This window comes from Cucurbita moschata, unplaced genomic scaffold (genome assembly GCF_002738365.1).
Source record: "Cucurbita moschata cultivar Rifu unplaced genomic scaffold, Cmos_1.0 Cmo_Scf00014, whole genome shotgun sequence".
Lineage (NCBI taxonomy): Eukaryota > Viridiplantae > Streptophyta > Magnoliopsida > Cucurbitales > Cucurbitaceae > Cucurbita > Cucurbita moschata.
The window spans coordinates 175,359-188,934 of NW_019268530.1; the positions used below are offsets into that span (position 1 = coordinate 175,359).

At 35.6% G+C, this 13,576-nt stretch overlaps 3 protein-coding genes across 8 annotated transcripts in view; 2 read left to right on the forward strand and 1 right to left on the reverse strand.

Moving 5' to 3' along the window:
• Positions 1-7,869, forward strand: part of LOC111452436 (polyadenylate-binding protein-interacting protein 3-like) — a 9,694-nt gene extending 1,825 nt beyond the window's left edge. For 3 of the 6 annotated variants that reach the window (XM_023093165.1, XM_023093163.1, XM_023093162.1), the window contains 14 exons: positions 315-472; positions 564-725; positions 839-975; positions 1,181-1,368; positions 2,883-3,060; positions 3,159-3,392; positions 4,235-4,362; positions 4,494-4,551; positions 4,644-4,680; positions 4,983-5,287; positions 6,205-6,351; positions 6,590-6,688; positions 6,785-6,847; positions 7,415-7,869. In XM_023093165.1, coding sequence (XP_022948933.1) covers positions 334-472; positions 564-725; positions 839-975; positions 1,181-1,368; positions 2,883-3,060; positions 3,159-3,392; positions 4,235-4,362; positions 4,494-4,551; positions 4,644-4,680; positions 4,983-5,287; positions 6,205-6,351; positions 6,590-6,688; positions 6,785-6,847; positions 7,415-7,444 — 1,905 coding nt within the window. In that variant the 5' untranslated portion in view covers positions 315-333 and the 3' untranslated portion in view covers positions 7,445-7,869. Of the gene's footprint in view, positions 1-314; positions 473-563; positions 726-814; positions 976-1,180; positions 1,369-2,882; positions 3,061-3,158; positions 3,393-4,234; positions 4,363-4,493; positions 4,552-4,643; positions 4,681-4,982; positions 5,288-6,204; positions 6,352-6,589; positions 6,689-6,784; positions 6,848-7,414 lie in introns of those variants that run through there. The other 3 variants (XM_023093166.1, XM_023093167.1, XM_023093168.1) reach the window with 3 other exon arrangements.
• A 453-nt stretch (positions 7,870-8,322) lies between these two features.
• On the forward strand, positions 8,323-10,387 carry LOC111452439. Its single transcript, XM_023093171.1, has 3 exons — positions 8,323-8,674; positions 9,660-9,759; positions 10,144-10,387. Exons 1-3 carry the CDS (start codon positions 8,404-8,406, stop codon positions 10,214-10,216), a joined length of 444 nt encoding a protein of 147 aa, XP_022948939.1. The 5' UTR covers positions 8,323-8,403; the 3' UTR covers positions 10,217-10,387.
• Positions 10,388-10,645: 258 nt separating this feature from the next.
• LOC111452497 (IQ domain-containing protein IQM1-like) overlaps positions 10,646-13,576 on the reverse strand; it is a 5,324-nt gene continuing 2,393 nt past the window's right edge. The window contains exons 3-10 of the mRNA XM_023093265.1: positions 12,950-13,037; positions 12,759-12,873; positions 12,266-12,331; positions 11,985-12,073; positions 11,816-11,903; positions 11,454-11,684; positions 11,261-11,362; positions 10,646-11,170 (exon numbers count right to left, since the gene is read on the reverse strand). Coding sequence (XP_022949033.1) covers positions 10,766-11,170; positions 11,261-11,362; positions 11,454-11,684; positions 11,816-11,903; positions 11,985-12,073; positions 12,266-12,331; positions 12,759-12,873; positions 12,950-13,037 — 1,184 coding nt within the window. The 3' untranslated portion in view covers positions 10,646-10,765. The remainder of the gene's footprint in view (positions 11,171-11,260; positions 11,363-11,453; positions 11,685-11,815; positions 11,904-11,984; positions 12,074-12,265; positions 12,332-12,758; positions 12,874-12,949; positions 13,038-13,576) is intronic.

Consider the following 13,576-nt stretch of genomic DNA (forward strand, 5'->3'; position numbering starts at 1 on the left):
TTTTTTTTTTTTTTTTTTTTTTTGTACACCGAGGACATGTCACAAATTTAATTCAGTCCCTGAATTTCCTTCAATTCCATAAGAATTCTACTATTTTTCTAGAGCTTAACCAGATGATTTTTGTCTGCCCCTTCTCAATATGGCACTAGAAAATCATAGTGGTGCTGGTAGTTTGTTTCAATAATTTCCAAGGGCTAATGATCTTCCAGAATATTCCGCGTGTTACTTATGCATAGGAAGCATGATATTAATTCAAACACATTAATGATTTTGGCAGAAAAATGACCCCATAAATTTTGTCCTTCACTCAATAGGTTCTGGATTGCTACTGATATGAATCTACAACAATCCATACATTCCAAGCTTTCTGCTAATGGTTTTGGACGTCGTAGAGGTGATAGGGATGTAGCAGCTAAGTTTGTGAATAAATTTCAGCCAGGAAAGTCGAATCCCAGCCGATTAACTAATGCAAGTGAGTTTCATTTAAGAGTTCATTTATTTATTTATTTTTTAAGAAAATGTGTTCTACTTGATATTCCTCTCTCTAATATTTGTTTATACAGGAGCACTGGCTGGCAGCAAAGACGAAAGTTTTGGGACTTCCTCTGGTGATAGATTAGTGTATTTAACAACATGTTTTGTTGGGCAACATGTAGACGTTCAGGTTAAAAATGGATCTATGTACAGTGGAATATTCCATTCAACCAATGCTGAAAAAGATTTTGGTATGTTCTCAACCAATGCATTTGACGAGCAGCTTTGTAACCATTTTTTTATCATCATCTGTAATTTTATGGTTTGGTGCCTCCAGCAGTGTTTATTTGAACCTTATTTTCAGGAATTATATTAAAAATGGCACACTTGACAAAGGATACTTCTTCTCGGGGGCAGAAACCCATTGGAGACTCTTTGATTCAGGCACCTTCCAGGACTTTGGTAATACCAGCTAAAGAACTGGTGCAAGTTATAGCCAAGGTTCAGCTTTTGCAAGAGTCTTAATCTTTTGTTCCACTTTTGTGATAATATCATGCGGTTGTGTGATTTCTTTTATAGTATTTCGATGGAATATTATGTTAGTAACTGATGGCCATGAAAATTGACTATTAATGTGTGGTTTCTCTTATCCATTTTTTTTTCTGTCTTGAATAATCTGAACGTTATGCAAAACAATTGATTCCAGGACGTGACTGTTACAAAGGATGGACTGTCAAATGAAGTTCATAATGAAAATCAGGAACTTTTGATAGACTCTTTTATTTCACATTCTTGTCACGTTGAAGCAGAAAGAGAATTGAAACCATGGATACCTGATGATGACAGTCCTCAATTTCCTGAACTGGATAGCATCTTTGATTGTCCATGGAATAGGTTATTATGCACTTCCCTGAGACCTTGTTTACTTATCTTTTCTTTTGGAAATTATCTATTCATGTGGAGTTCCCCTGTAATGTGATTGCAACCCATTCATTCCCCGCATTTACTTATTTTTCTATCAAGTTGATTTACTTTTGTTCATTTAGGCCCAAACTGGAACCATGCTAGTCATTTTATTTCATAACTACGTCCATATTACATAAATACACAGCATTGTTTATTCCTGAAGTTGGGATATTTTATATTCTATGTGTTGAGGAGTTTTAATCCCAATGGTACCCTGTAGTGTAAGAGATTATAGACTCAGATTCTATGGAGTGCTTCTTTTGCACAGCTCATTTTAGGATTCCTGAGACCTTGAGTTTTCTTCTTCCTTATATGGTTCTTGCTCCACTTTTGCAATCAAACGTTGAGAGCTAAAGTGCACTTCAGCTTTATCATTTTCTTGATTCGTTGGTGGTGTGGGAAGATTAATTTCAATGATCTCATTCTGGAAGCAAGTTTCCTCCTGCCTTATTTGTGTAATGTTGTGTGGAAGGATCTTGATCATAGCTCTGCCATTGTCCCTTCATATCTTTTAGCTGAGGCCCATATTTATCATTAAGATCAAATTTCCTTTTGGGTTATTGGGCTTTTGCCATTTATTTGGCATAGGGTTGAAGAGAGTTGGCTTATCTCTTGGATTGTGCTCCTGGTATGATGTCTACATGGAATTGAGCTCGGTGCATAGTTTCTTAGGGCTTCATTTTGGGAATTTTCCGAATTTTCACTTTCTAGCAAGCGAGGGTACGCTGGTATATCTTTCTAGTGATTTTTTTTTTTTTTTTGTTAGATAATTTATGTAGTCTCCCACTCTTTTATGTAAATTATCTCTTTATGAACTACTTCGTCCTTTCTGTTTTTAATTTAAAAACTATTATTACAAAAAAAAAAAATGGGTAGAACTTGTGAAGTGTTATTATTAGTGTTGAATGGTGGTGTCATTTTCTTTTTATATCCATCATCAAGTAATTGATCTAGTACAATAATTTTGTGAACGTTTGGACCTATCAGCTACAGCTTGTTCGTCTACGTATCTTTAAAACAAATATTTTTTCACAAAACAATGTCATTATTGGCAGAAAAAAAAAATAGTAGAAAAAGTTGGATGCAAAAATTAAATGCATTTTATGGGCTTGAGTTGAAGGCATATTTATCTTCATGAATTTCTATATTTTTAAATTTTAAGCTTTTGATGATGGATGGGTGTCTATAGCTCATGTCTGAGGTGTATTTTGTTTATTTATGTGATTGTTCTCATTGGTTGCTAAGAATTTAGCAATGAATCTCCAAGGGTATAATTGCAGGTAATCTTATATTCTTACAGGGGTGTCTTATTAGATATGGAACGTCAGTTCCTGAAGCAGTTAATATAACTTCTGTATATGTTTCTTGTAAGGTTTTTACATTACTTTTGTTTCATTCTTATATATAATTTTAAATGTGCTTCATGCTGTTGCTTGTTTTAGAAGTTGGGATCAGTTTGAAGCTAATGAAAAACTTTTTGGAGTCAAAAGCACTTTTGATGAAGAACTTTATACCACAAGGCTTGAGAGGGGCCCTCAAACAAGAGAGTTGGAAAAGGAAGCTTCAAGGATAGCTAGAGAAATAGAGGGTGAGGACACTGAAGATCTTCATTTAGCAGAGGTAAGGTAGTTTTTGACATCTGATTGCATTTCTCGGGCATAGAATTTGAGTAAACTTTTCTGGAACTCAATATTTTGCCTTCTATTGTGTTTAAACAGGAAAGAGGCATTGACCTCCACGATAAGTTTGATATTGATGAGGAAACTAGATTCTCTTCTGTTGTTCGTGGGAAGGTGGCTGATGATAGTGGATATGATGAAAATGAAGAAATATCATTCAATTCACGTAATATGGAAACCTTTGGGGGGTCTTCTGGCTCTGACATTATGTTTGCAGGCACATTCTCTGGAAAATGCAGTGATGTAGCTTCTGTCTCAAGCTCTTCATCATTGGTATTTCTTCAATTAGCTTTTATTATAATCTCCTTGTGATTTCAATTCTTCAGTATCTTGATCAAATATCTTTTGGAAAATAGTGGTGGCTGTTTTAATCTGTTAACCTAGTCTGTTTTACATTTTTCTGGAACATGTATCCATACCTCCAATGGATAATCATTCCAAAAATCTGTGGTTGAATGCATGAAGATTAACTTTTAATGATCCACGGCTCAATTCTTTTTTTTTTTCTATTCTCAAATATATGAAGGAAAATATTACAATAATTAACGACCTGACTGGAACAGGATCTGTTTTATAGGTTGTATAAATGTGTCCTTGAGTTCTGAGCATATTACAATATTTATACTCTTCCCTATGGAAATTATGTCATCTCATATCTTCAAGCCTAAGCATCTTATTATTACTATTTAGGCTTATCTGACCAGTTTTTCAATTTTTTTTTTTTTTAAAAAAAAAAACTGGATGAAGGCTTGGAATATCTTGATATATAATTTTACCTAGCTCAAGTTATTAGTTTTTATTTTTTTAAAAAAGTAAATATATAATAATGTCAGCATAAACACTTCAAATTCCAAGAACTCATTCCGTTATCTGGACAATTTAGGTTTACTATAACTTCGCCCTTACATAACGTTCTGTATTTCTATGATTAGTAAAACTCAAAATTTGATAAGTTGTCTCAAGTTGGTGTTGTGGATAGTTTGTTTGGTTATTTATCCTGCTTGGTTTATATTCTGCTGTAAGCAGTTAACTTGAAAATAGATTTTCTTGTAGATGTTTTATAATCTTTTCTTGTCTCTAGAGATGAATGAAGGCTAACTTGTCCTGGTTTGCAGAATCAAGCACAACCCTTTCAGACAAATATTGGTGTAGATCTATCCAGATCTACTCCCATTAATCATGCCAGACAGCTGGCATCTGAAACATCGTGCAAAAGTTGGCCTACTTTGGAAATTGAAAGCAGGTTTTTACTTTTACAATACTACAGTATTTTTAGGAGGAAAATGGATTTACCGTCTCAGTATTGAATGATACTTTTAGACGCCATGATTCATTATTGTGGTTGAATTTCTGGTTTGACCATCTGAAATATAGGATCCAAGACAAACAGCATGGGGAGAATGATGCAGAGGAGTCTGTGGAAAAGGACAGGGTAAGGTTTTAAAATAGTCTTTGTAGAATCTGCTTTGCTGCTTGCTGTATAGTTTTTTAGGATTTACTGGTTCCATTTTTCTATTATTGCAGCAGGCAGCTAATGACTCTCAATTTGCAAAATGTGACGGTGAGCCATTTTCTGTATAATTCCTAGCTTATACCTTATTAGAATGCTGTTATTATTTTGATTTGACGAGTTAAAGTGACATGTATCACATGCTAGTAGCTGGCCATAGTCAATCTATCTAGAAAAAAATTGTATTTTCCATTTCCATTTTTTTTTCTGGGTAATTTTCTCTTGCTGGTCTATGCGTTACATTGCTTATCACATTCAACATGCGGATTGTTCCCTAAATTTACCAAGAAGTTTGACTTTTTTCGACTTGTTAATACTTGCTGCTAATTGCAATTTGGTGATGGAAACAATAGATTTGCAGCCATTAAAGAAAGATGGACCTGATGAAGGGACATTGTCTGATGTTGCCTTGCGTGCTCCATCTTGTGCTTCATCAAAGCATAATGAGAAGCTAAATCCTCCTGCACTATCTGATGATCCAGAATCTGGAAAATCTCGTGGAGAAGTTCAAGTGTTGAACCCTACTGGACGACCTGGTAGTTCCAGATCACTGAATTCTGATGGTGCTGCTGGTACTTCCAGTGGTCCTGTGTTATCTCCTAGCTCATCAATAGGATCACTATCCTCTGAAAAGTCAACCCTTAATCCTCATGCTAAGGTATTTCTGATTTTTTTTTTTTTTTTTTTTTGCTGGGTTTGTTAAAACCCAACTAGCAATTAAATAATAAAACAAAGAAAATGTAAAGAATCTTTGAAAATAAACTTTTATTATTTTAAAGGTTGTTTGCCTTTTTCCCCGTTGTTTTTCTACGTATTAAAAGTAGTGTTTAATTAATTCCTTTGTTTAGAATGCATTAATCAAGTACATTTGTACCTTTAGAGGTTTTTTTTTTTTTTTGTTCGCCAGTTTAATATAGCCCATTTGATATCTTCGTATCCGATGAGTCGGGATAATGTCGGTTCTCTAACATGACTTTTGAAGCGTTCGTAACTATCACGAGATGGAATCAAAAGTCAAATTTATCAATGATTTTATTTATTGAAATCATCGCTCTTAAAAAAATATAATTTTGAAGTGTTCGTAATAATGATAAAGTCAAACTAAATATCAATTTTAACTCGAACACTAAAATTTTTGTTTATTTGGATTATACATTTGTTTCAAAAGAACGTTCACATAATTTTCACGATAATATGATATTGTCTACTTTAATTTTTTTATTTCCGTTCCACCCATAAAAGTCTTACACAAATGACGATATTGTCCCTCATTTATATACTCGTAGTTTATTAAAATTATAGGACTAAACTAATTTAATTTTAACGTTTTTTAAATTATAGGACTAAACTAATTTAATCTTGAATTAATGTAATTACAGATATTTATTAAAAAAAATAATTCGTTAAATTAATACTATATCCATTTGTTTGTACTTATAATTAATTATTCAATTAGTTCATTATTAATTATTTGATTTTTTNTAACCATGACAACCATGAAGTTTTATAGTTCGTTGCAGCTAAAAACTAATATGTTCGTCTCTTCTTTTATGTTTTGCCTACTATTGTGAATAGGAATTCAAATTCAATCCTAATGCAAAGAGTTTCACCCCATCTCAAGCACCTGTTAGGCCACCTTCACCAGCACCTGATGGTTCCTTCTACTACCAGAGCAACATGCCTGCAGTACCCCATATGCATGGGATGCCTTATGGTGTTGGTGTAAGTACATGTATATATTGTCTTCTTCTGTTGTTTCTCTTGAAAAATTAGCATATATTAAATATAATTGTATTTGCATTTATATGAAAGCCTTTTTATTAGCTGTTGATCTGTCATATCTGCTAGAATCTGCTACTTCGTCTAGATCTTATGGATCTTGACCCTTTTCCGATGGTGTGAAGATTTATGATTGATGCACTTCTTCTGTAATAGTTCCCAACTTTTCATGGTTTTGCAGATTGGACCTTCATTTGCAGGTCATCAGCCTGTTGTACTTAACCCAATGGTTGCGCCAATGCAGTCACCACATGCATATGTACAGCCAAATGGACCTCAAGTATGGTTACCGAAATATGAAGTTATGACTTTCTTAATCTCTTTTTTTCAAAGGCAAAGTTGCTGTACATTACAATTTTTGTTCTTTTGAATGCAGTATGCACAACCCATGCTTCTTGGTCACCCCAGGCCTGCCATGTACATGCTGGGCTACCAACCTGTAAGGGTCCATTGATTGTCTTGATACCTTTTGGTTTTATTGTTGCCTTTTAGATTTTGCTTCTAGATTATTTGGTTTTATTTCTGCCTTTTAGAGCATGAGGTAAAATACACTTTTGGTCCCAAGACTTGAACTTGGATTTACAAACCTATCCCTTCTGGTCTTTGAGATTGGAATTGAGTTTCTACTTGGTCATTTGAGGCTTCAAAAGTGACATTATGGGTGTTGGATGTTTGAATTTGATTTATAATTATTCCTTCAGATTTGAAATTGGTTTCTAAGTGATCCTTGGTAGAGTTGATGTTAGTTGAGCTAATGAACCGATGATGTGGGAGTTAAACGTGGATTGATGGTATGCGTTTCTTAAATAAGTTACTTGGGCATCAAATAAAAACCAATTTCAAACTTAAGGAACAAATTAAAAATCAAATTTGAAAATTGGAGATCAAATGTGTCACAAGTTCAAGACCAAATAAAAGTGTTGAGTGTTGTGTTTGTATCTCGTTTCCATTCATCCTGCTGGCCTTATACAGATTTTGAGGATTTTTTTTCTATTTGTACCAACAGGAAATGCCATACAAGGGGCGCGAGTATTAAACAGTCCCTCGGATGCTGCTATGCAGTTTTACTGCTTTGTATTGGATTCTTCTAAGCTCTTCGGACGCATTGCTTTGAACTGAACTGACAAGGAAAATGATTGGAAATATAGACACAATGTTGGGAGGGGAGGGGAGGGGAAGGGGGTGTCGCTCGCCTGGTATGGGGAGGAGTTAATTTCTTTTAGTTGAATGACTTTTTTCCTCATCCCATGAATTTGATTTAGTAGATTTAAAAAAAAATTAAAAAAATTAAAATAGCCACCAATCACATCACATTGTTTCTGTTCTTTTATTTATCAATCAACAGTTAGATGTTTGGGGGGTTTTGTTTGTTTATCTATCTTCCGAGTCTACAACATTTTGCATTATATCTTCTTTGTGTTCAGCATACAACTGATAATAGTTGAAATATCTTGATCCTAACTTTTAGGTGTGCTATAAAAAGCTTTCGCCGGGGCAGACCAGGCCATGTATTACATTGAAATGCAAACGTTGATAGTAAGATTTGATGAAAGAACTCAAAATAGACAGAAATTAAGATGCATGAATCTTGTTAAGGAAATTGTTTCTCATTTATAATTTTTTTTTTTTTTTTTCCCAAAGCCCTCCTCCATTGTCTTGAATCTTCTTGAGCTGGAAGCAATAGGAGCAATGATAATGATCTTATTACCAAGTATTAATCGGCATAATAATAGTATATTAGTGATACATGAGATGAAATATAAAGAAAACTAAGAAAAGATAATTAAATAGACATGAAAAATTAAAATTTTGCATATTTAGCCACTAAATTTATAAATATGACCTTTAATTTTTTGTCGATTTAGAAAATAAACCGAATCGAAGATTTCAGAGAAAGCCGAACCTTGACCGGACCAGCACTTTTTAAAAACCAAGAGTGGAAGAAGAATCCTCTTCTGATCATCTCTAGGGTTTATTCAGCTCCTTCATTTGGTAATGGCGTCCACACTTCTGGTTCGGACGGGAAATTCCTTGATCAATCGGTTGCGATTGAATTCCGCGCATCAGACTAGCAGGATTTGGTATTCCCAAACTTTGTCTCATGGCCACGGCGCTGAAGTCACTCCGATGCTGTTTCCTTCACTCTCTAAGCATCAGACTGCTCAGCATTTGCAGCAGAATGATACCGAATCGGTGAGGAAGCTCGAATCTGAAGGCATCTTCTTCCCATTTGGTCTTCCTTCGCTCCGGTTCTTCTTACCCGATGGTATGCTGTTTTTGCCTGTTCCGCTTGAACTGATCTTTAGAGTTAATTCGTAGTGTATGCGATTTCTGTTGCGTCCTAATTTTTCTTTTCTTTTCCTTCTTTTTGGGTATTTGAATGGGAGGATTAGCACCATTCATTCTATCTAGAGGGCCTCCTCCATGCTGTTGGGCTCCGAGTGATGTGTTTTTGTACCTCGGCTCATTTAGGGAATGATCATGAGTTTATAAGTGAGTAATACTAACTCCATTGATATGAGGCCTTTTGGGGAAACCCAAAGCAAAGCCACTAGAGTTTATGCTCAAAGTGGACAATATCATATCATTGTGGAGAGTCGTGTTCGTTTATGCTCAAAGTGGACAATATCATATCACTGTGGAGAGTCGTGTTCGTCTAACACCTTGGAAACTTAACTTTGCCACCTTGATTTGGGGCTTTTTTCTGGACAACTTCAGTGTTTCCTCGGCTAATAATAGTTGTTGTCATTCAATGGTTGAGGAGGTGTTGGCTTCATCTCCTTTGTGAGAAGCTTTGTGGGAAATGGCCTTTCTAGCTATTTTGTAGAAGCTCATTTAACCTGAGAGAGCAATCAAAGGCTCTTTATCCACACCTTGTTCTTAAGGTGTGTTTTATGGCAGAGTTCAATGATAGGATTAGGTAGTAGGGGAATATGGTAATTAGGAGGTTGGTTCACTGGGTGTTTCTTTGGGGGGATCTGGCAACAAGAGAGGGCAGGCAATACTGTGACTATTTTAAGCTTGAGTTTCAGCCTTCGTAAAAGAACTTTCCTTTAGCATTCCCAATGTTGTGCCCTGCAAGTTGAGCAATCCTGAATAAAGGAAAACTTGTTTTAAGTAGTTAGTTAATATTTTGACCTTTCTGTGGCAGGCTGTCCGAGTTATGATTCATGGATAGAGATAGCAATTTTCATGGCTCAGATGATAATTTAAGCTGTCATTAGGCACTAATCTTTTTTTTGTTTGCGCAGGAGATAATTCTACCACTCAAGAACCAATGCTCTTATTTCCTAAAAGGACTTTTCAACCTAGCACCATCAGGCGGAAGAGGAATCATGGATTTTTTGCCCGGTATCTCCCCATTGCCTTGCATGTATATATATATATTTTTTTTATATATAGTGTTTTCACAAGGGAGAACTCACAATCTGCAAATACTGTTATACTTTGGTTAAACATGCTCGGTAGAGCTTGATGGTTAAGTTGGTAGTTGTTATAAATAGGAATCTTAGAACACGGTCGGGAATAACTTTGAAATGGTCAAAATCTCTTTTGTTGTATTCAAAATCACTTTTGTTGTATTCAAAATCACTTTGAAGCATGTCTTTCGCCATTCCTAAACTTAGGTTGCCTTAATCAGCTAAATTTCACTGTGCTTGCCCATGAACAATGGCTCGATAAGCATGTTTGGGAGTAATTTTAAAATGGTTAAAATCTTTTTTCTTCTCTGAGCAGCAAAGCAACCAAGGGTGGGCGGAAGGTGATTGCTCGAAGGATCGCGAAGGGGCGATCAAGAATAACAGCATAATATGCGTCTCAAAGTCGGGTGTAGTTGAATTAGCCTGCCAACATCAACATCCATGTTTTGTAGGTTATGCTACTTTTTTCTATTAACTTCAGACAAGCTACTCACAGTCTGTATAAACCTCTCTGTTGTTATGATTATCGTGCATTAAAAAACCAGTTTTCCTTTTATTTTAAATTTTTTTCATTGCTTGGCTATGAAACATGGTAATTGATTTAAGTCATTGTAAGACTAAAATCATTTAGGTCTCATTCAATAAAGATTTTATTTTTAGTAATTCTTGAAAATTATAGATAGGAGGGTGTAAGTACCCGACAAATTTTCTTTGTTTTGCATGTCACCTCTTTGTCTTGCATGTCACCTCTAATCGTGCATCATAAGTCAACATAATATAAGAAATCAAGAAAAGAAAAATTGAAATGAATTAAATATTTGTAACTAAAAACTAAAAGTTATTCAATCATGGCTGCCCTCTAAAACTATGAAATGAATTCTCCTCTTCTACCTGCAACAGAATACACGTCATTGAATAATCTCATGAACTCGACACAACTAGTATTGTGACGTTCGAGGACTCGAGAGCACCATGCAAGCGAGCCTAGGGGACATATGGATTCTAGGGCTAGGCCTTGGTGATGGAATTGGCAAGTTGGAGTTGAATGCCTGTTGAACAGATGTGATTCTTGGCGAGAGATTCAGCTTTTCCAATGCCTGAAATTGAAGCTGTGTTGGATATTCTCTTACGCAGCCTATTCGAGGACCGGCGCCTGTGGTCCACTTGCTTCTGCGTTGAACCACATTGCAGTGCCGTTCCATTTCCGCCGCTTCTCCCGACGACGCTGCAGCTTTCTCGGTGGTGGCACCGCCCCCTGTCACTTCCTTCTCCTCCTCTGTGGTTTCATCGGTTTCTCCCTTCTCTTTGTCATTGGGTGGCACGTCCTCGTCTGTTGCACATCTCTGCATTGTCCCAAAACTAAATTAGTGTTTTTTTTCAAACAAATTCATGTATTATACCAATAATTTAACCTTAAAAAACAAAGTTTATACCTTAACGTTTGTTAGGTCAACATTGTTCTCCTTCAAGAACTCAGTGAACTCAATGAAATTTTCTTCCGTGGGATGATAATGGCCACTATAAGGCCATATAGCCTGAAACAAAAAAAACAAAAAAAAATCAAATTTCCAAAACCCATTAATTAAAAATTATGCATTTAAATAAATAAATAAATAAATAAATTACCCTGAGAATGCCACTGTCAGCTACCAATCTGCCAGAAGCTGTGGTGACTGCTCCAGCAAGAAAGCTGGAGTGTTGAAAATGGCCTTTCACCTTCTTCCCCACATACAGATTTCTTGAAGCACTAAGAACAAATATCCATTTGGAGTCATTCGCCGTATTTACGAAATTGCCACTTTGTTTGTATACAAGCTTCCCTTCCTTCGCTACCACCTCGTAAGCCTCCCTTTGATTCTACGCCACCAAAACCAAATAACCCGAGTTCATATTAAAATTATTATACTTTAATTCTAAGTTTGCTGTCGAAACTCAACTTATTAAAAAGATTAATAATTAATTATTATTATTATTCTTATTATACTTACTGGTCCTAGATATTGAATACACTGTCGTTGGAGAATTGTTCTAGAACATTTTTCGAGATTCAACTCTTTTCCATCTCCGATGTCCAACCTTTATTTAAAATTGAAGAAATGGTAATTAGTAAAACGCATATATTTAATCCAACTTAGATAATTGTTTGTTATTACTTACCAATAAAAGAAAGGCTGCGAGCTTTGACTTTGGAACCAAACATTATAGTACATGTGGAGATTGTGCCCGTAGCGATGACGTGGATCGATCTGTTTCATTTGAACGCCCAAGATTTATTAAATTCATTTCTCTTCTTTATTTAAAAATATAATGCCCACTGGTAACGTCCAAGTTTTGCTGTATAATTAAATTATTCCATTTATTATATTAAAATAATTAGGAATTTTAAATTAATAACAAATAAAAGACATTCCAATTATGGAAGCTTTCAAGAGACTTACAGCTTCAAGCCAATGTCTCAAAGCCAATTTCTGAGCTTTCTCATTCTTTGATAACCCTTTACCCACCTGCAACCAAACAAGTTTAGTTCAGATACCGCTCCACGCTAATTTTTTTTTTTAAATTTTGATCGATAATGACATATATTATGGATCAATATGTTTGAATATAGCCTGAATTGACGGGTATACATTGTTGATGAATATAGCCTGAATTGACGGGTATACATTGTTGATGACGGATAATAATTGACTTATTACAAAAAGTCAACGTAAAGTTAAAGAAAAATGAAAAATCAAAGCCCATTCAAATTATTCACCTAAAAAATATAAAACCCACAACCAAAAACAGATCTTTAGTTCAAGAAAACTGTGTAAGAGCGAAAGATATGAATGTATGTGAAGAACAAAGGTGGTCCAAAATTTGACAGAAGAAAAAATCAAACTAAAGAACGATTAACTATCAACATCAAATGAATGAAATAAAATAAAGTACCTTTGCAGCTCTTGCTCCGGCCCTTGACCATTTCGACACGGCGGTTTCCGCCTTGTCGGAGTCAAAAAACGACACTGAACTCCGCCGTAGAGCGGCGAAATCCAACGCCTTCCACCTGAAAACCCCATCAAAAGATAAAAATTATCATTCATTTTTATTAGGAAAAAAAATTGTGGGGTTTGTTTTATTACCATAATTCTTCAACGACAACAGCACAATCGGCGAGATTCCGTCTCGTTCGGTAACTTTTGTAAACTTTCTGCAATTTGACGGCGGCTGCATCAAACTGATGTCCGGCTGGCGCCGGAGACACCACCACGGAGTTCCTCGTTTTAGGGAGTGGAATTCCAGGCGGGTGGCCGGAATCCAAATTCCTAGTTGGCTGCAGCTTCAACTTCCCGGCATTCTTCTCCGACCGAAACCCCCTGTTAGCCTTCTTCGTCTCCGGCGACGACAACGCTTCCCCCGACGACTTCTCTATCACCGCACACATTTTCTGGCAGAAATGTACGCAGAAGCAGAACCCACCTGAAAGAGGAATCCAAGAGATTGGTTTTGCTGTCTGGTTTGTTTTATGTATGTTCTTAGAATCACAAAGTTGTCGGTTTATATATATACATACATACATATAGAGAGAGAGAGAGAGAATTGAATTTGAATGAAAGTTGGGAGTGTGGAAGAGGCAGGGGAATAAACAAAGGAATGGTTTGAATGGGAAAAAGAAAGTTGAATAAATAAATGACATTTTGAAGGAACACGAGGCCGAGACACTCTCATTTATAGATCTCTTTTTTTCCTTTTTTTTTTTTTTTTTTTTT

Excerpts from the sequence above, each read along its gene's own strand:
- LOC111452439 (XM_023093171.1), top strand. The coding sequence starts at position 8,404 with ATGGCGTCCACACTTCTGGTTCGGACGGGAAATTCCTTGATCAATCGG. Across the intron at positions 8,675-9,659 it reads CCGGTTCTTCTTACCCGATG|GAGATAATTCTACCACTCAA; the intron begins GTATGCTGTTTT and ends TTGTTTGCGCAG. Across the intron at positions 9,760-10,143 it reads AATCATGGATTTTTTGCCCG|CAAAGCAACCAAGGGTGGGC; the intron begins GTATCTCCCCAT and ends TTCTCTGAGCAG.